This window comes from Pleurodeles waltl, chromosome 10, assembly GCF_031143425.1.
Source record: "Pleurodeles waltl isolate 20211129_DDA chromosome 10, aPleWal1.hap1.20221129, whole genome shotgun sequence".
In the NCBI taxonomy this organism is placed as follows: domain Eukaryota; kingdom Metazoa; phylum Chordata; class Amphibia; order Caudata; family Salamandridae; genus Pleurodeles; species Pleurodeles waltl.
Window position 1 is genome coordinate 1,002,690,571 of NC_090449.1, and position 21,187 is coordinate 1,002,711,757.

The window sequence follows — 21,187 nt, forward strand, 5'->3', positions numbered from 1 at the left end:
AAGATCCTCCTAGGAAGTCCTGCAGGGCTGAACGGGCAAAGTACCCGTCCCTATGTACTGGCAGTAATGTTTGGCAAACGTGTGCAGGGATGCCCATGTTGCTGCCTGACAGATGTACAGAACTGGAACCCCCGAAGGATAACACAGCAGTTGCAGCTGTTGCTCTGGTGCAGTGACCGCACAAACCCTCCAGGGCTTTCTTTTTAGTAAATGTGTAGCACATTTTAAAGCAGAGAACAACCAATCTGGAGATATTTCTCTTGTGCACTGCCCGACCTTTCTTCGCACCCACATAATCAATGAAGGCTTGATGGTCCACCCGGAATTCTTTGGTACCATCATGATAGAACACCAGAGCTCTTTTTGGGTCCATGCAGTGGAGTCTCTCCTGCTACTTAGAAGGATGTGGGGGAGGGGTGAGTAAAAAGTAGGCAAGGTGATGGATTGGCCTACATTAAAGGGCGTGATTATTTTTGGCAAAAAGGAAGCCCTGGTGGGAAGCACCGCCTTGTCAGGACAGATGGAAAGGAAGGGTGGATTAGATGACAGTGCCTGCAGCTCACTCACCCTTCAGGCAGAAGTGATGGCCACAGGGAAGGCTGTTTTTAGTGTCAGAATCCTGAGTGGACAATTATGAAGTGGCTCAAAATAAGCGCACATTAGTAAAGTAAAAAACAGATTTAAATCCCATTGGAGCATTATGAATAGTGATGGATGAAACATGTGGGTAAGACCCTTCAGGAATCTGCTAACAATAGGAGATATAAACAAGGAGGGTTGGTCAGGTAATCTCAGAAAAGCTGAGATAGCAGACAAATAACCTTTAAGGGTGCCTGAGCAGAGCCTTGCTGGGCCAAAGACAGTATTAACAACAAGATTTCTGAAAGAAGGGCAGAAATGGGGTCAAAAGACTTGTCTGTGCACATGCCACAAATTTGTTCCATCTACAGGGGTATACTGTTTTGGTGGAGGGACGCCTGGCTGGCAAGATAATGTTACAGACTTCGGCCAGAAGGCCAAAAGCTGTCAATTGCTGCCGCTCAATCTCCATGCAAGAAGGCGGAGACTGGAACGGTTTGGGAGGAGAACCGTCCCCCGCTGCTGCAATAGAAGATCCTTCCAAAGGGGCAGTCTGATCGGAGGATCGATGGCCAGCTCGGGATACCAGACTCTTCATGCCCAGTCCAGAACCACAAGGATTACTTGGGTCTGGTTGTTCTTGAGAACTATGGGCAGAAGTGGTATGGGCGGGAAAGGCGTAGAGGAGGGCTGAGCTCCACTCAAGACAAAAAGCATGGCAGAGCGAGTGCCTCCTTAGACACTCAAAATCGCAAAACAGCTTACATTGCTTGTGCTCTGCGAAAGTGAACAGATCTAACCAAGGCCTGCCCCACTGTTGAAAGAGACCTTGCACCACATCCGGATGGAGACGGCATTCGTGATTGATGAGGCATTGATGGCTGAGTTTGTTTGCTCTCGTGTTCAGCGAGCCCGCCAGGTATGGAACCACCAGGGAAATGCCCTGATGTTCTAGCAGTGTCTAGAGGGGTAGTGCCTCTTGAAAAAAGGTCCACAACCCCACCACACCCTGCTTGTTGCAGTGCCACATGGCAGTGATATTGTCCTTGAACACCTGCACTGCTTTCCCTTTGAGAGAGGGAAGGAATGCTTTCAATGCCAGCCTGATCGCCATGCGCTCCAAAAGATATTTTTTTTATTTTTTTTATTTTTTTTTTAAATATTTTTTTATTGTTTTATTCAGTTAAGCACAAACCAAAGGAACAAACATTAATTCAGCAGATCTCTCGACAGGAGGATAAGGATATGTGAGAGTCATTACACATCATATAACTACTGTGGTATCCCATATCGCAGGCGTGACTCTGCCGATTTCTCTCACTGTATACTGATATCCAGGGATCCGTTCCAGGAAAAAGGAAAACAAAGAAAAAAAGCCCTCCGTATCGGAGGAGTGCAACAGTCCACCACCCTGTAGCAGGGAAAGGGCAGAGACCCCCAATGGTATTAATCTAACAACGTCGAGCAGGAAGAACTGCAAAAGGATACCGATTACAAAAACCTCTAAAAACAGGCAGGTGGAGGACACAGCCACATCGCGCAGGGCTATCACACAGCAAGGTACCTCGCATTATTCGGGGGGGGATTGAAACGCACAGATAGGGGACATCAGTCACACAGCACTCTCAGTCTGCGCCGCCAGGTATTCATTCAAAGGGCTCCAAATATCTTTGGGACGGGATCTCTCTGGCATGAGTTCCCAGTATACTAACAGCTGGTCATGGCAGAAAGCTGCATCTCGTAACCAATCCGATTTGCGGGGGGCTCCCCCTCGGCCCCAGCACATTGCTACTCTTCGCTTAGCCAGCAGCATGAGTAGGCCCACTAAACGTCTATGCGGGCCATGCACCTCGTCCATATATCCCAACAGCGCTATCTTAGGAGAGAGGGGTATCTCCTCCTCTGTCATTTCAACAATCGACCGTCTTATCTCCTCCCAAAACTTATACACTTCCGCACACTCCCATGCCAGGTGAAAGAAGCCCGCGTCCGGAGCTCCGCAGCGGGCGCAGCGTGTGTCCGCTAGCAGTCCCATGGAATGTAGTTTCCTAGGCGTATAATATATTCGGTGCAGAAACTTGAAGTGCAGCAAGCGCAATCTATAATTCGGGGACAATATCCTCATATGAGCACAGCAGCTGCGCCACATCGCTTCCGGTATGGGCTCCCCCACATCTCTCTCCCATGCAACCCGAGCGGGTACCACAAGGCCGCCCCCCTGCTCCTGCACAGCATTATACAGCTTGGTTATCAACTTGGAGGGGGATCTCGCGCTACAGAGTGCCTCCAAAGCCCGAAACTCGGAGGGAGCATCCAGCTCTTCAAAAAAACGATCCCGCAACAAAGCGCGGACACGGAGAGCACAAAAGCGCTGCATCGGGGTGCCATCACAGTTCGAGAGTGCACCAGGGACATCCAACAGCCGGCCGTCCACCACCCAGTCTCCCAGCACCAGCAAGTCAGCGTCTCGTAGAAACCCGCGCACCCCTTCATCCAGAAACATCTGGGCATCCGCCACCGCCATAACAGGCAGCGATGGAGCAAAGGGAGCCGACATCCCAGCCCGCCGCATCAACTCTCTCCATGCTCCCGCAGTGCAGGAGACCGTATCTATTCCTCTAGAACGGGGGAGAACCCGCCCGCCGAGCGCGCATACCAAGCCGTCAGGCCAGACAGAATCACTCTCCGGTGCAAGGTGTGGCATATAACGGGTCGGATTCAGCCAACAGTACGCGAAATGTGCCTGTGCACAGTGATAATATAACTCCAGGTCTGGGGCTGCCAATCCGCCTCGCTCAAATGGCAGCGTCAATTTCTCCCAAGGGATGTGGGGCTGACGCCTCGCCCACGCCAGCCGTACAAGCGCAGATCTCAGGCACCGGAAATAAGCCTTAGTGAGTGGCAGGGGAAGATTCACGAATAAATACAAAAATTTAGGGAGTACCACCATCTTAGCAATAGCAATGCGACCAGTCAGCGAAAGGGGCAGAGCTCTCCAGACCTCCACCTTTTCCTCTAGCCATGTCAGCGCTGTCCCGTAATTAGCAAGCCGAAGCGTTTCCGCGTCGCGGCACAGGTGTATGCCTAGATAACGTACTGGCCCATCTGCCCAAACCAAAGGGTATCGCGAATCGAATCTCTCTACACTAGGGGTTAGTGGCAGGATCATTGATTTCGACCAATTAATAGTGACCCCAGAAAAGTTCCCAAAGCGAACAATTTCATCTAGTAAGATATCTAGATTTTGCCCGGGATTGCGCACATATATCGCAATATCATCTGCATTTAAAGATATCAAGACAGGACGTTGCCGGAATTGTAGGCCGCTATTACTATATTTCTGTCGCAGTCCTGCCGCCAGAGGCTCCATAGCAGCCGCAAAAAGAAGCAGAGACAGCGGGCAGCCCTGTCGCGTTCCCCGCGAGACCAGGAATGGGGCTGATATACCCCCGTTAAGGCGCAACCTGGCAGTAGGCAGAGTGTACAGCAACCTGATCCAATTCACAAAACGCGCGCTGAGACCCACTCGGTTCAGAAGCGCAAACATATATTCCCAGGCCAGAGAATCAAAGGCCTTAGCCGCATCAAGAAACACTGCAGCCACATCATCGCCTGTCTCTAGTGATCCCAGCACCGCAAAGAAAGTGCGCAAATTATGGCTCGTGGATCTCCCGGGAATAAAGCCTGATTGATCTGGAAGCACCATTCTAGAGAGTAGTGGCTGTAGTCGGGTCACTATCATTTTTGCAAGAATCTTATTGTCAATGTTTATCATGGAGAGTAGACGATACGAATCGCATCGCGTCGGGTCCTTCCCAGGCTTCAAAATAGTTATTATTAAAGCCTCCCGGAGGGAGGTCGGAAGCGACCCCGTCGCCAGAGACTCCTCATACACCTCCAGCAAATAGGGGGCAAGGATGTCCCCATATTCTTTATAAAAGGCAGGGGTCAAACCATCGGTGCCCGGAGACTTATCCCCAGGTAGACTTTGGATCGCCGCCACCACCTCCTCCACTGTGAACGGCATATCCAAATACATCCTATGTGCCTCTTCAAACCATACTAACGCAATGCTCTCAAAATACTCCTTCATATCTGCCTCCCTAAGTCCCACCGGAGGCGCGTATAGCTGCGAGAAGAATTTAGTAAATACCTGCATCACGCCTCCCATTCCAGTCACCCTGCCTCCCTCGGTATCTAACACCTCAGTGACGTAATTGCTGGCCCAGGGGCTGCGCAATAATCCCGCTAGTGTCCTCCCGGCTCTCTCGCCCTCACCATACCTGCGAGCCCGCGCATGTCTCCCAAGGAAGCAAACCTCTCGAAGAGAGGCCTCCTCATACAGTGACACCTCGCGCCTGATTTCGGCAAGCACCTCGTTTGACCATGTCGCCTCTAAGCGCCGTTCCAGGTCCTCAAGCCTCCTTTCGATATCAGCCATCTCCCGTCTTAAAGCTTTCACTATCCCATGCTGCTTTGCTAGACACACCCCACGGATAACTACTTTAAATGCTTCCCATACCGTGCCAGGGGAGTCCACAGACCCTCGGTTCTCCTAAAAAAATAACCGAATAGCCTCCCGTACCTCCGCACGGAAGGTATCGTCCCGGAGAGCACCGCTGGGCAGCCGCCACATCACCATCGGTTGTAGCTCACTAGGTATCGCCAGGTCTAACAACACCGGTGAGTGGTCTGACAGCGTACGGGGGAGATGGTCTATTGCTCTAGTCCAGGCCTCCACATCTCTAGTCCCCAGCCACCGATCAATACGGGACCAGCTACTATGGAAGTAATTCAGGCAGGTACCCTCCCGCACTCCTGTATGTCTCTGCCTCCACAGATCTACCAGCGCGCCGCTATCCATTACTGCTGTCAATGACCTTGCTGCAGAAACATGTTGCATCCTGGCCGCACTCTCCCGGTCCAGCCACGCATCTAGAACAACATTAAAATCACCGCCCCAGATCACAGCCCCAGCTCCCAGCGACTCTACTTGGCGCCATACCTCCAGGAAAAACTCCGGGTCATCCACATTTGGCCCATATACTGCCACTAGCCGGCAAGCCCTGTCTAACAACACTCCACTCAGTATTACGTATCTACCATTGGGGTCAGCAATAATTTCGCGCGTGCGCCACTGCAGTCCCTTACGGATAATGATTGCAACCCCACAAGCGTAGCTAGAGTATGCCGAATGGTGAGCCTCTCCAACCCAGCCAGCCTTCAGCCTACCAACTGTCGATGCCAGCAGATGCGTTTCTTGGACCATACAAATGTCAATGCCATGACGCTTAACATAAGCCATCACCAGCCGGGCTTTCCGATTATCATTAAGTCCCCGCACATTACATGTCAAGCATCTCACAGCAGAAGAAACATCATCCCCCATCCAGAACCATAGTCATGCAACTCCGCACATGGACACAGCCCTCCACCTGCCAAAAACTTAACAAAAAAGGAACCAGGAACATTTCCCAATTCGCACCCTCCTCCCACCTCCCACCCAGGCCCCCCAATCGGACCCTCATAGTGTCCCATCCAACCATCCCTAAAGCCCAAACTGCAGGCGTGTAACAGAAAAAAAACGGAATCATCCGTGGGGCAGAAGCCTGCCATACAACTCTCCACCCAGATGGTCTAGGGGAGAGGGGCCACGGGCAAGCAGCAGCTACACATCAGGGGCAGATCTCGGAGCGGACCCACACGCCCCCGCAGCCTCAGAGGCAATGGAGTCCCGAACCTAACACTTAATCATTGTCACTGAGAGAGGCGTCTTCGGGGCTCCCCCCCCCCCCGGCGTCCCCGTCCCCCGCTGCTTAGATAATCGTCTTACGAACTTATTCGCCTGCTTTGGATCCGAGAAATACAGCACTTTGCCTTCATGTCGCACCCTCAATTTAGCTGGGTATAACAGAGCAAATCCGATTCCAGCCTGGCTGAGCAAACGCTTTATCGGTAGAAAAGCCCGCCTCTGAGCTTGTACACCTGGGGTATAATCGGGAAAGAAGTTAATTTCGGAATTTTTATACATTAGAGGACTTTTCTCCCTAGCTAACCTGAGCACAGTATCTCGGTCCCTATAATTCAATAGTCATGCAATGATTGGGTGTGGGGGAGTGCCAGGCGGGGGGCGAGGGCCCAAGGATCGATGTGCCCTCTCAATCACCAACAGCCGAGAGAGCTCGCCAGCGAACAGCTCTTGTAACATGGTCTCGACGAAGTCCTCCATGCGTCCCATATCTGTTGCCTCCGGCAGCCCCACGATGCGGATGTTATTATGTCGGGACCGGGCCTCCAGGTCCTCATTCTTGTTTCGTATCACCTCCAGGAGACGCTCCATCTGTGCAATCTGTTCTCTATCGCCACTGCGAGCATCCTCTATCTCAGATGTGCGAGTCTCCAGAGACTCAAACCTAGCATCGTGGTCATCTACCCGGGCTCTGATGCGGTCAAGCCGCTCCGATACATGATCCAGCTTAGCGTCTATCCCCGCCAAGCTGGTCTTGTGTTCCATAAACATGGATCTCACAGACATCTCTGGAGACTCATCCTCGGCGTCCGCATCTCCAGACTGGGAGGCGGAAGGGGCGCCGCGTTTTTCTCCTCCAGAGAAGGAGAGTTTAGCCTGTCGCTTATCTGCCTTGCCCATCTTGCAGTATTACACGTATAGTGCAACTAGCACGGACCAAATGTACCTATCCAAGATAGCAAGTCTCTGTCCCCAAAAAATCACCTGGTCAGTTGCTTCGTTTACCTCACCAGGCTACCAGGCGGCCCCCGGGAGCACCTGGCGATCACCTCCTCTCCCAAGTCAATCCGTTTCCATGTATGGGTTCCATAATCTCCACCAGCAGCAGGGGGGCTCGACACAACACAGGGGGGGCGGGGGGAGGGGGTCAGCCGGCCACCAGATTACAAAACCAGGATACTTAAGCTCCACGAGCCAGGAGGGACCTCAGGAGCACAGCGCCGTACCAGCCAGGGCCTCCGACCCCCGACCCAATCCCAATCCCAATCCGCCCCTTACCTGGTTCTGTGCTACTAGCACAGTGCAGGGTTCCAGAAGCGATCCGCAGGGCACCAGAAAAGTTTGTGTGCAGGCAGCCGGGGCGATATCAGAGACCATCAGGCAGATCCCTCAGCAGGCCCCGAATTCAGGCCCTCTCCTCCTCCAGTCACAGCGCTCTCAGTAAGCGCTTATTATCAACCGGGCCCCGCTCTCTCCTGCCGGGGGCCCGGGGATCTGAAAGCTCAGAGGGAAACTCCAGCCGGGGGTCGGGAGCGGCCCACGAGGTCGGGGCCCCCAGCCGCCACACGCACCAGGATCCAATCAGCAAGAAAAAGGGGGAGGGGGGGGGAGCCGCGGTCCGACACGACCGCCGATCAGGCTCCCCCGAAGTCCCTCGCGCTCCCGTCCTCTCTCCCCTCGACCGGGGGGGGGGCGGCCGCAGCCTCCCCTTTCTCCGCGCACACCGCGGGAGCCGGCGCGCGCAGAAGACCGCTGGCGCCAGGCCCCTCGGCACTCCTCCGCCCCCCGGGTGCCAGCAGCAGCCAAACCCGGCTCGAACAACGTCGTCGGAGTCCCCGGGGGGAAGCCCCAGGGGCCCGCTCCTTCACCGCCGCCCGTAGGATAGATTATGTCGGATAAATTGCCCAGCCCCGGCAGAGCCTCACAGAGTGACGGCCATCTTGCCCGGTGGCCAAGCCACGCCCCCCATGCGCTCCAAAAGATTGATGTGCAGCCCGGACTCTGCCAGAGATCAGGTGCGTCTGATCTCCCCTTCTCCCACGTGGCCGTCCCAACCCAGGAGTGCCGCCTCTGTCACTACCGTCAGATGTGTTTGGGGGAAGGGAGAGGGATCTGCCTCTGACCCAATCACAGTCCAATAGTCACTACTGCAGATCTTGCGCAGTTCCCTCAGAGAGCTAGACCATGTCCAGGAGATTCCCCTGATGCTGTGCCCATTGGAACTTCGGGTCCCACTGCAGAGCCTACATATTTCAGCTGTCATGTTTTACGAGGGAGATGCAGGAGACCATGTGGCCCGTCAGCCTCAGGCATTCTCACCAAATCCAAAATAGAGGCTGAAACGTCAGTATCATAGCCTGAATTTCCTTGACTCGCCACGCGGGAGGAAAGTCCTGAAACTGCACAGTGTCCAGAGCTCAGATGAAAGGGAGCAACTGAGAGGGAGTCAGGTGTGACTTTGGCACGTTTATAGTGAACCCCAGCAAATGCTGGATGTCCGCCATAGCCTGGAGATGGAAGACAACAGCCTGGGGCGAGCTTGTCTTCAACAGCCAGTCGTTAAGGTGGGGGAAGATTGAAACCCCTAACCTGCACAGGTTTGCTGCGACCACCGCCATCATTTTGATGAACACCCAAGGGGCGTTGCTAAGGGCAAAGGGGGAGCACTTTAAACTGAAAATGCTCTTGGCCTACTGTGAACCAAAAGTAACGTCTGTGGGCAGGCAGGACGGGAATATGGAAATAGGTGTCCTGCAAGTCCAACGCTACCATCCCGTCTCTTGGGTCCAGAGCAGATAAAACCTGAGCTAGAGTGAGCATTTTGAACTTTTTTCTGAGGAAGAGATTAAGGGACCAGAGGTCTAGGATAGGGTGGAGGCCCAGAAGGGATGAAAAGTAGACTGAGGGGGCAAGTGGCAGCTGCAAGGCCCAAGGACTTTGCCGTAGCCCGGGACTTCTTAAAGTGCTCAAGTGCTGAGTCTGCTTTCTCGCCAAAGAGAAGATGGCATGTCCATAGGAGTGGATTGGACATACCCTCAAAAAGGCTGATGCCCTTTAACCAAGTGAAATGCCTTAAGGCCACCACTGATGTAGCCGATCTTGGGAGAGAATGGCCCGTGTTCCCTCCGGGACCTGTGACAGCACCTGCGCAACCACGTCCCATAAGGTATGGGTGTAATAGCCCAAAAGGCATGCGGTGTACACTAACTGCAATGCCAGCCTGGAGGAAGAAAACTTCTTCTCAAGCTGATCCAGCCTCTTGGATTCCCTATCTGGGGGTGCGGAAGGGAATGCTTCTGGGGACTTAGAGGCTTGGGTGTTTCATAAGGAACAATGGGTCATTGAGAGCTGGTCTACAGTGCTGGGTGATTGTCCTGATTACAGGAGCTCTGTACCGGGTCTGGGTCAGGTCAACGAAAGGACATCAGTGAAGGCTTTGTTAAAGGGCATAATGGGTCCAGAAGAGGAAGCCCCAGGCTGAGCACCTCAGTCCTGACTGCCACTGAAGGCAGCTTGAGGCCCAGGACCTCGGTTGCTCTTCGTGCCATCATGGAGTAGGATGCTCCCTCCTCCATGGTCACAGTCGGGGGAGAAAGCATGCCAGCGTCAGGGGAAGTGTCCAGACCACTGGCTTCACCCAGGTCCCTAGGCCAGTCCATAGGATGTTCAAGCTGGTCCAGCGGCCTCTACCAATCCTCACCATAACCCAACCCAAGGGAATAAGGGTCAGGATCCGACCGAGGAAGCAAGGTTCCGGTCAACGTCAGAATCGGCGTTGCACGATGTTAGTCCAGCTGTGTCGGAGTTGGCAATGAGGGTGGGGTCAACCCCGACCATGGGCACGGGCAGCACCAGGAGTGTCGATGTCAGAACTGTTGTCAGGGGAAGGTTAAGAGGGTATGACAGATGCTGCTTCAGATCCAGGAACGGATCCATGGGTGCTCTTTGGAGCTGAAGCCACTGGTGTGAAACCCAAGGGGCTCCTGCCAACGCAAAGGGGCTCAAAGGAGTTCCAGCAGACTGCCCAAATATGAGGCACATGGCCTCATAGAACTCTCACAGTTGGGCAGGGGTGGCTCTGGCTCCTGCAAATCAGTGAGGCGCAGAGCTGAACCAGAAGCAGGCTCCAAGGACGGAGGCTTAAAGCGACGGCACTCCTTTTCCAGCATCACAACGGCCGACGGACGGGGTGAAGTCGCAGGACGTTTGCTCTTCTTCTACTTCTTCTTGTGCATTGACTTACCCAATTGTCCCGAGGACTTGCAGTGGGACGATGAAGAATGGGGGCTTTGCAACCATTCTCAGGACCTTCCTGTAGGACAGCTGGCTCAGTTTATGGTGTACACCTACAGTGTGGCACCCTATACTGAGTCCAGGCAACCCTTAGTGATAGTGAATAGGTGTCCAGATAGCAAAAGTTCTCTAAAGGTAGCTGAGGTGGGCAGCTAAATCTTATCAAGAAAGAATGTAAAGCACTTGCAATACCACACAGAAGTCAGAAAGTAGCTCACTCACAAGAAAGAACCACACAAGTGTTGCAAAAATAAAGGTTTCTTTATTACAGCACCACTACTAGACTAGCATCGATATCTCTCTCTTTAGAGATATCTACACACAATATACACACACAAAATAACCAGCAGAAATAGCATAAAATATACAAGGCCCTATGGGGTGGCCAAACCATATACTATTTAAGTGGAATGTGAAATAGTGAACCCAACAAAGGTAAGAGTTGTAGTTAAATAGGGGGCGGGGTAGATAAAAACACCAGAGGTTAGTACAGCAAGTGTCCCAGCAACCAGATGCAGAGTGGTTATCTACCCAGTCTTCCCATAGACTAACAAAGGGAAGTAGTGGTTGGAGTTCGTCTATTTCAGGACACTTCCCAGTGGGCCCCGAGGAAACCAACAGACAAGAGGAAAGTTAGAGATTGCCCCCACCCAAGGATATCCAGAAGACAGGAGTACCTACACTGGGAGACTCGGATGTAAAGGGCAGAAGGGGCTCTCTCTGAAGTCATCGGAAGCCTCGGATTATCTAGCTGCTGTCACAATCAGTGGACCAGGCCAGTGGAACCCAGGGACGGAATCCAGAAGTGGAGGACCTGAAAAGGAAGTACACAGAGTCCTGCACCCTTGGAGGTGCCCAGGAGGTGCAGGTGGCAATGCCCATCCCTCTAGAGGTGAAGTTCCTGCAAGTCGGTGGAGGAAAAAGTAAAAATGTGGGTTCCAGGAGCTGCAGAAGATGCTAGGAGTCGTCTACGAGCTGTCCCTCAATGGTTGCCAGATCGCTGGAGGGTCAGTGATGAGCTGAAGATGTATTTGCAGAGTTTTGGGGACCAGCAAGGTCCAGGAGACTCTAGCCTTAAAGGGAAGTCAGGGCTGGCCCTCAGCACGCATGAAGGCCAGCAAAAGTCGCTGGAGCCCCCATGCGTGGCCACAGGTGATGAACACAGAGAGTCACAAGGACACCTCAACAACACAACAAAACAGAGGTTCCATGTCCCAGGAGCTGCAGGACAGTGGCTAATCTTTGAGGTGCAGAGTGCTGAAGGCCGGGGCTTCTAGGTGCCTGAAGATCTGGAGGAAGAGTCAACAAGCCTTGGCACGGTGCACAGGGGTTCCAGTCAAGTGGCAGGAGCAGGGGCCCACAGTCTCCCAAGTTGGTCAGAAGACAGGCAGAACCCAGGGAGGCAACAGACCCACCACCCGTCATGCAGCGCCTTTCAAAGTCCGTGGGACAGCAGACCCCACCAGCTGGTCGGAGTTGTCTTGAGATGCCTGCGGAAGCAGGGGAGTGACTCCTTCACTCCAAGGGAGATTCCTTCATGTTTCCTGGCACAAACAGTGTCCTTGTGATCCTGTAGGATGCACAACCTTGATGTTTCGGTTCCATTTTGGACAGCGGCGGTTCCAGAGGCCAGGAGTAAAAGATGTCTTGCAGAGAGCTCCTTGTAGAGTCTTGCTCGACGAATCGGAGGACCCACCCTTTGTGGAGCCCTTAAATAACCCTCTAAGGGGGTTAGTCATTCTCTGAAGTGACTCACCTATCAGAGGGGGTCAGGGACATCATCTACCTTGCCTAATCAGTCCGATGCTCCCAGGGTCCTCTGCCAATCTTGTTTCCAAGAAGGTAGAATCGACGGGTCACCTGGCAGATCTCTGTGCACCTCCCTAGGGGAGGAGCTGGACAGGGGGATGGCCACTCCCCTGTCCTTTGTGCAGTTTCGCGCCAGAGAGGGAACCGGGGGGTTCCTGAACTGGTGCAAACCGGATTATGCAAGGAGGACACCAAATATACCCTTCAAAGCAGTCTGGTGGCTCTCAGAGGCCACCCAATCCCAGTCCCTAGACGCCTAATACACGGGAGGAGGTGGTCACACCTCTCCCTTGTAGGAATCCTTTGTTCTGCTCCTCCGGCCTGAGCCTGGCTCATCAGCAGGAGGGCAGAACAGTGTCTGGGATCAGTATCAGCGTGGGCTGGAGGCCAGACACCAGAAGGATGCACAGGCAGAACTGGGTGATCCTCTAAGGAACCCCCAGACTACAGGAGTTCATGAAACTAGCACTCGAATCGATGTAGTTGCATGAAAAATGTAGTTTGATACGAAACATGCCTAGGTTCGGAGAAGCCATTATGTAGTTGGACCACTCATGTTGACCAGTGTCCATTACATACCCCACATTTACAAAGCCCAGAAAATGGAGTCTGGGGTTGGTAGGGGTACCCTGGTCATGCAAGGGTACCCTCACACTTAGAGAAATGCACCCCGCCCTTGGGCTGAAGGGCCTACAAGAGGGGTGACTTACAATGTCTAAGTGCAGTGACCAGGATATAAGGCAAGCCTTAAATCTATGGTGAAAGGGTGCATGCACCACAGTTTGCAGGGGCTCCCATGGGTGGCACAATACATGCTGCAGCCCGTGGGGGACACCTTGCGTACCAATGCCCTGTGTACATAAGTACCATAAACAAGGGACTTACATGAGTGCACCAGTATGCCATCTGTGGGTGTAAAAAGTTACCAAGCAACCACATTTAGAAGAGAGAGCACAGCCACTGGGGTCCTGGTTAGTAGCTACAGTCTACACACACTGACAGGCAAAAGGTGGAGCTAACTATGCGCAAAATATTGCACTTTCCTACACTTTCTCTCAAACGAGATCGGGAGCAATGTGGAGCGGACACCTGGACGTAAGTAGCTTTAGGGTCCGCTCCTTCAAAGCTTTCAGATTCATGGCCCCACCCTCGGAGCATGACTACAGGTCATGGTTGTGCTCCAAACACCACAAACACATGAGGTGCGGATCTGTCATGGGCATCACCTAAAGACAGGAGTCACAGGGCTTGAACCCGGTCTTCTGTGACGACATCTCGGTGCACCAGTAGTAAAACACTCAAACATATTCGACAAAAGTAAAAAAAGATCAGTCAAAAAGTGACTGGGTGTAGCTCTTATTCGGATCTGCACTTGGCTAGCGCGGAAAGAAAATAACTGACATTAGCACGGGGTGGCACCTAAATAGGTCCTGCAACTTCATACCCGGAGCGCATGACACCGATGAAGGACATAGAGCCGACCAACGCCACCTAATGGCTCACAGGGGTACTGCTTGAGAAATATCTCTGGATCCAGACTGACGCCTAGGGGAAATTCTAAGGTATGGAATCTGCAACTAGAAGTTTCTATCAGAAGAGTATTATCAGCATCCTTTACACAGCTGGCTCTGCCCAACCTGCAGTAGGAACCAAGAGTAAGTACTCAACAGCCTGAGCAGCAGTACAAGGTGCAATGAATGCTGGAGAGTTAATTCCACAACACACAGACACTAAACATTTGGGTGATACTACTGCTGCCTGCATTACAAAAAGCCGACTGATAGTGGCAGCCTCAGCTTTCTGTGTGCAAGGTTACAATGTTGCTTTGCGTTTGAATGGATTCAAGGATTCAAATCGAAAGCCTATAAAGAATAAACAGCTTGGGGAAAGGTGGCTGTCTTACAAGACAAGCTTCCACTGGTTCATGTGAGGCACACTTTGGGCCATCAGCTCAGTGGTATTCACGCTAAAGGTAACTGTGCAGCTCATCAAGCGGCAAAAGCTGCAATCCAGACTGCCCGAGTAGTGGTCTTAACTAGATCTCAAACGAAGAGCAACACAGAAATATTAACAGCTATAACTGCATCTAAGCAAGCGGAGAAACCTCCAGCAGGTTTTCCTACCAAATGCTCAAACACCTTTAAGTTAGAGCTCATTCCTGTAGTTACTATAACAAGAGTGGGAGACAGAGTAATACCTAATAATCTGTTTAGAACAGAATTAATCAAAGAAGCACATTAGTGGTTGGCCTCGGCACATGCAGGAATAAATGCAATCATACCCAGCAATGCTACTAGTGGCCTATTATATGACAGACATATTTGTCAACAGATTAAGCCCTTTATGGTCAAAAGATCTTCACCGTCTCCACTCATGATCTCAACACCCTTTTCAGGGTGATTTATTTGGACCATGTTGGTCCTTTAATATAATATGATTAATTGAAATACATATTGGAAGCTATTGATTTATTATTCTCAACTCATTTTAGTTTGGCCACAGAGAAATGCAAAAGCTTCAGCAGTTGTAAAAGATTTGTAGTGCCTTGGGTCAATGGGGGCAGTACATTAATTTCATTCAGATATCGGTCCTGCACTTGCCTCCAAGGCTTACAGGGATTCAATGTCTGCTCTGGGAGTTTGTCTGTAGTTCAGAAACCCATTTAAATTGAATCAAATGGCGTTGTACAGAGGGCCAATGGCATTATTAAACAAGTGTTGACTGCTAGGTTGTTAAATTCAGGTCTTGGTTGGCATCATAATCTATATGGAGTTCAGAAAGCACAAAACGTGCATAGATGAGTACTAGGGAGACGCACTACATATGAGGTACTCTTTCAAGCGCCTATCTATGTGCCTGGCTTAAACAATTCTGGGAAGGTGGCGGATAAGGTAAGTTTGACTTGCAGAAACGTTGGAATGTTTTACACAATATCCAAGAAGTCAGAGACAAAGTGTGAAACACAATCCACTCTGACGCCACCACCTGGAGAGAGAAGTTTATCACTGCCGCTGACAGGTGGGGTCCCAAAGTTGGGGACCCAGTCTGGGAGAAAATCCATGACAGGCCTTTGAGCCATTCAACAGACTACCTGTCATTGTTCTTCAGGTAAAAGGCAACAGAACTGTTATCCTGCCTCCACTGTTTGTATCAAGATGAAATAGACAGGTGCCTATTGATCATGTTAGAAAACACCAAGTGGCCAGTCCTAAACAGATGGCCACCGAAGATATCAAGGAGGATTCAAAGTTTTCTCTCATTTGCCTCCCCCTCCTCTGAATACCCTATCTCCTTAACAAAGCAGTAACATTTCTAGCTCGACTTCCCAGATGGGGATGATTGAGATTAATACTCTACATGGAACACTGAACGCAACAAACACAGCTGAAGCTGTCGACATGACATTGGACCTTGTTCAACGTAATTCCAAGGTACACTATGACATACACGCTGTAGCTATGTCATGTGGACTGGTACCCTTTTGAGAGTTCTGAGAGATCAAGGATGCTGAAAATGATTCTGGATATTTCTTTGAAGATTTTTCAACCCACCTCCATAGTCAGTCATCGGTAAAGACTGCTTTGGGCCTGTCAGTGGATCAGTGACAAATATACAATTCCTCCTTAGTCCTATGAATGGATCACTTTCGGAACTTTTCATATCATCACGTGGTTGTCAACGATATATGTCATTCTACTGCTACTCAGACATTATGTCCTGCAAGGACCATTGCATCACTTGAGGTTCGTGACTACAGCCTCACTCTTCATCCCACAGAACCCAAAGAGATGTTTAGGTTGCAAATATTAAAGCTTATCCTGTGCCTGAGGGCACAGCCTGGGATAAAATTCCATATCAGATTATGGACCCTCGAGGCACTGCAATTGCCTTATGTGTTACAAGTTTAAATGACTTTATAATACCCAATTCTCTTTCATATGATTGGGACATTGAGATTCTTAAAAGAATAATGACTTGCAGGCATATGCTGCTTTGAGTATTGAAGATGCTTATTTCAATTCAGTGAATTACAAAGAACTGTATTGCTATCTTCCTTCTTCTCCATAGGTAGTTGGGATCTAAGTTCTAGGGTTTAAGGGAGCCACCTAAATACTCAGTTTAGGGGCATTACAGAGAGTTCCAAGAGGTAGCCAATGGGCTGCTCACTTTTAGGGTGACTACACCCTTATGACCACTTCCGCTGAGAAAGGGGCATAACACTAACCCTAGTGGCCTAATTCGTTCCAAACAAGATAGGAGAATTTTGAAAAGTAGTGTCCACTTCAGCTCGTCCACCCTAGGGGTGGGGAGTGGCACGAAGTGGGTACTCCTAATTTAACTAATTTTCCCGCCTGTGCTGCCGCCAAAAGTGGGGTCAGGACAGGGATTGGTCATCTCCGCCATCTGGAGATGTGGGATGCATTACAAAGATGGCAAGACCTTTGAAGCTCCCCGCCCTGGAATGTCCATCCTGCCTGGGAGAGGAGGTCACACCTTTGCCAAGTGCAGGCTTTTTTCTCAGGCCCTCAAGAGCGCTGGCTCTCACCGCGAGAGGGGGCGGGGGGGTGGGGATTGGGGGGGGGAGGTGGGGTGTCAGAAACATGTCTGTGTTGACTGAACAGGTCAGGATCAGTCAGTCAGCACACTAGTAGTTGGGAGGTTTTCAAGGATACCTCTAAGGTGCCCTCTGGATGTATTTTTTTTAAATAAATCCATCACTGGGATCAGTGACGCTTGATTATTCTGAGATGTTTGATATCAAACATCCCAGGAATCAGAGAAGCCATCATGTGGCTGGGGAACTCGTAATGACCAGTGTCCAGCACATGCATTTAAAATGTATGTACCTGTACACTTACTATAGCTGAGAATCAAAAAAGACATAGCAGGGGCATATCTGCCCTAACATGTAATATAATGCACCATGCCTTAGGGCTGTAAGGCCTGCTAGAGGGGTGACTTACATATATTGCATGCAGTGTTTGGGGCACATGGTACACAAGATGTGTGCCATGTTGTGTTTTCAATTTTGGCAGCACCTTGTCATGATTTAGATGTAGGAGTGCATTGAATCTCCATGCATATCTTGCACTGTTTTCTATCTCGTCAAAGGGCACCAATAATAAAGCACACTGAGAAGTGGGTGCCCCTTAGACAAGTTTAACTCACCTTGTTTCTTTATGCACTGGTCACTCTCTATGTGCACTGACCATCGAAAACCACTCGCTCTGCTGTAATCAGGCATTGTAGCACACCCTGGAGGTGCAAGGCACCCGGGGTGGGACCCCTTTGGTGAAGCATCCCTCCCACTAGGTTGGTAAGTGAGTGGTCTTTTTAAGAACCAAAAAGAGGTATGTGATACACAGGGACAGATCATAAAGAGAATTTGGAGGTGGGAACAAACTCACTCTTGTTGTATTGGCTATTATTTGCATTTGGGAAGGTGAGGAGGGTATTCATTTCTTCTCACTCTCTCCTATGTTGCTTTTACGAATTTGTGTTTTATATATTTATAGAGATGTATACTTTTTGAAGTGCTCTGGGATCCCCACACGTGGGCAGAACTATTTAGTGCTTGTGACTTTGATTAGGATCCCCTGGAAGAGAGTCTGTTTTACCGCTTTTACATTGTGCAAAATCACGGAAAATATGTTGCACAAGGTGCTGTATATAAGTTAATTGACTTAATGGCAACCAATGAGTGCATGTTTACCTTTGAAAATGCATCTGTTAAAGAGTAGACTGGTGACAGAGGTGATAAAAACTTTTAACAAAGTGTTAAATAGGAAGACAATAACTTCTCTAGGAAACTGGTATACTCTTTGAACTGTAGGCTAACCCTAATCCATGTGTAATACAATTTTGCCAGTACTCAAATATGAGACATCTATGCATTTCTGTATCAAACAATGACCGTCTTTTCAATTATCGCTATTTAGGCTGGGCACTGAACTACAACACCAAATATAAGAAACTCCCAGATACCTGTAAAATAAGAAGGAAAGTGATTGTAGAAAACCAAGCATTACATTCACTTCACAGAACTAAACATAACTTGTTAATAGTAGTCACTCACATCATTATAGTAGTTCAAATAAATCTTAGAATCCATCATACCTTCCACACTTTCAGCAAATGAACCCATAGGCCCAAAAGTCAGAAATATATTGCCATAAAGTTACTTCTGAAAAAACTGAACTAGGACCTGGCAGACAAATCCAGGATATACTCCTGGGACTGTCGCAGATTGATAGGACACCGCACAAGAATAGAAGAAATTAACAGATGTAGTTTAGTGTACAAAAAGTCCATACCAGTGACAAATTGGGGACCCAAAGACATTCCACAGGGAGCTGGAAGCATGCAAAAAAGCTGTGGCATGGTCTCTTTAAAGACCTCAAGCTGCTGCAGCATTAATGGCCCTTGGAACTTAAGGGGCACCGGCTGAGGTCTCGGCCCCCAACATGAGATCTCGAGGGTTAACGAATCACATTATTATACCCTCCAGTCCTCCCCTTGGTTTAACAGAAGCAAGAAGGGGTCGAGTCCTACTTCACTTTTTTATGTTTTTGCTTGTATTTCACTTGGGTTTACCAAAGGACTTCAAATGTGAACCTGACGGCTCATGGGAGAGGTCTCAGGGCCAGAACTGAGCCCACATCCGTGACTTGAAGTAGGATTCAAGTGAATGTTACAATTTGTTTTTTTCAGTGACATATAATTTCGCCACCAAGTCCCAGATCACCTTCAGGTAAACAAGGGGACATTTACTGCACGAGTCAGGGCATGAGCATAGACACCAGTGACACACATCGTAAGTCTCCATTACTGACATTTGCTTCCTGCAGTCACAGCATGGGTTGAAACCTGTAAATTTAGGAGGGGACATCATTCCTTAACATATTAAAATTGGCAAACTGACAAGTTTTGAGCAGAGTTCTGGATAAACATCCCAACCTTCGGGAACTGGGCCTTTAAATTCTCTGCATTTAACTCAGTTGTGAAATGAAAGCTAAGGTCTAGGTGGATGATATGAACATCCGCATTCAGTCGGCTTGAAGAACAGTATTTCCCCAAGAACTGAAGGCATCTATTTCTAAACTAACTTTTCAGTTCTTTGATAACATAAAACGTGGCAGGATTGAAAGTTTTCTTTACCTGAGCCTCTTTTAGTGGTGGATGTTTCGAGTTTAGTAAATCAAGGGAAGGTTGAGAAGACTGAAATAGCTTTGTTGGAAGGTACATCTGAACATCTGGAAAAGAAAATGTTAACATTATTAGCGACAATGCATCCTTTGCAAGTTGCCATATGTAATCAAGGAAAACATTAAACTGCTAAGATATACCAATCACAGATACATATGAGCTAACAGTGGGGTTATTTTCCACCTTGTGGCTTCAGTGGCATTTGGAAAACCAAGGTAGGAAACTAAACATTATGCGCACCTACAAATTCAACAATTTTATGTAAGACGGTCCCACTGGAAGCTTTTTGCAGGGAAGGATTGCAATGCAGAAAAAAAACAGTGTCCGGTCACTGGTTCAACCTACCTCAGGGCTTCCATTTACACAGAAGGGAAACTATATACATGTATCCCATTATTCTCCCCTATTATCTGGGACTTTCTACCCCAACACCCCAGAGAGTGGAGGGCACTCTTCACTCACTGTTAGAGAGTGGTAGACAGGTGCCATGTACAAACAGAAATCTACTTACTGCAGTTACAAATGAAAGTGTGGGGCACCTGTGGTTGGTGGCTTCAGCCTGTCTCTGCCACTGTCCGGCATATATTGCATATGAGAAATATAGTTGACCACGTTACTCCTGAATACTGCTTGTGCGATAAATGGTACATGGGGCTTTTGGAGCCCGTCAGCTAAGGTACTCTGTTTTTATTAAGGCTGAGCAAGAAAGCCATTTTAGTGTAACACTCCTGTTCTAAAATTTACCTTTGGCTCTTCCCACAGACTGCTCTCTTGGGTACCCGTTTTTGGACATCCCAATCTTGGCTGAACTGATTACAAATGGGATTCTGTCTACCTGCACGGTAGGTGTAAGTATTCTAGTTGATGTTCGTGAATTCGGAGAGAGGTCTGGGTATCCTTACAAGCCTTGACACTTTCAAGAAGCACTGGCAGTAAGACTGTAGAACTAATGTTGTTACCTCCTGAAGGTAGGAGACACTTTTCTAAAGTCATTTGCTGCACTTATGTATTTCTACAGGATTCTCACGTCACCTTAGCTCTTTAATTTCCACCTCAATCTATCAGGGTAGTTGTCTCAAATGATGAGTTAAAGTGTAAAGGCACCTTTCTTCTGAACAATCCATTCACTGCGATGAATTAAAACCTTGTGGATGTCCCTGATTTGTTACTAACATTGCAATTTGGTGCAGTTGAAAGAGACAGTTTTGTACAATTGTACTTGCTGCATCATATTTCATTTTAAGTGGTTGAATTTAAAATAACTAATGAACATGAATTTCTACTATGATTTGGAGCATGGGTATGCCATGAAAATGAGTGTTTTCAGGGGCAAGCTATGAAATTAAAGCGTACCACCTTACTAACCTAACAGTGGTTATCTATCGCTGCACTTAAGCAAAATGGACCATAAACCATCATTTATGCTGCCTAAATGCTCCTGATAAATAGTTCTTATCTGAGTAACTTCACAGGGGCCAACTAATAATTTTCACTAAGACCTGTTCTGGGCCAAACATAACCATGGCAATCTGAAGACAAATACATTGTGCC

The 21,187-nt window shown here is 49.4% G+C and overlaps 1 protein-coding gene across 2 annotated transcripts in view; it reads right to left on the reverse strand.

Annotated features, from left to right (window-relative positions):
- Positions 1 to 21,187, reverse strand: part of PHKA1 (phosphorylase kinase regulatory subunit alpha 1) — a 967,577-nt gene that overhangs the window by 382,152 nt on the left and 564,238 nt on the right. For both annotated transcript variants that reach the window (XM_069211854.1, XM_069211853.1), the window contains exon 20: positions 19,589 to 19,683. In XM_069211854.1, coding sequence (XP_069067955.1) covers positions 19,589 to 19,683 — 95 coding nt within the window. The remainder of the gene's footprint in view (positions 1 to 19,588; positions 19,684 to 21,187) is intronic.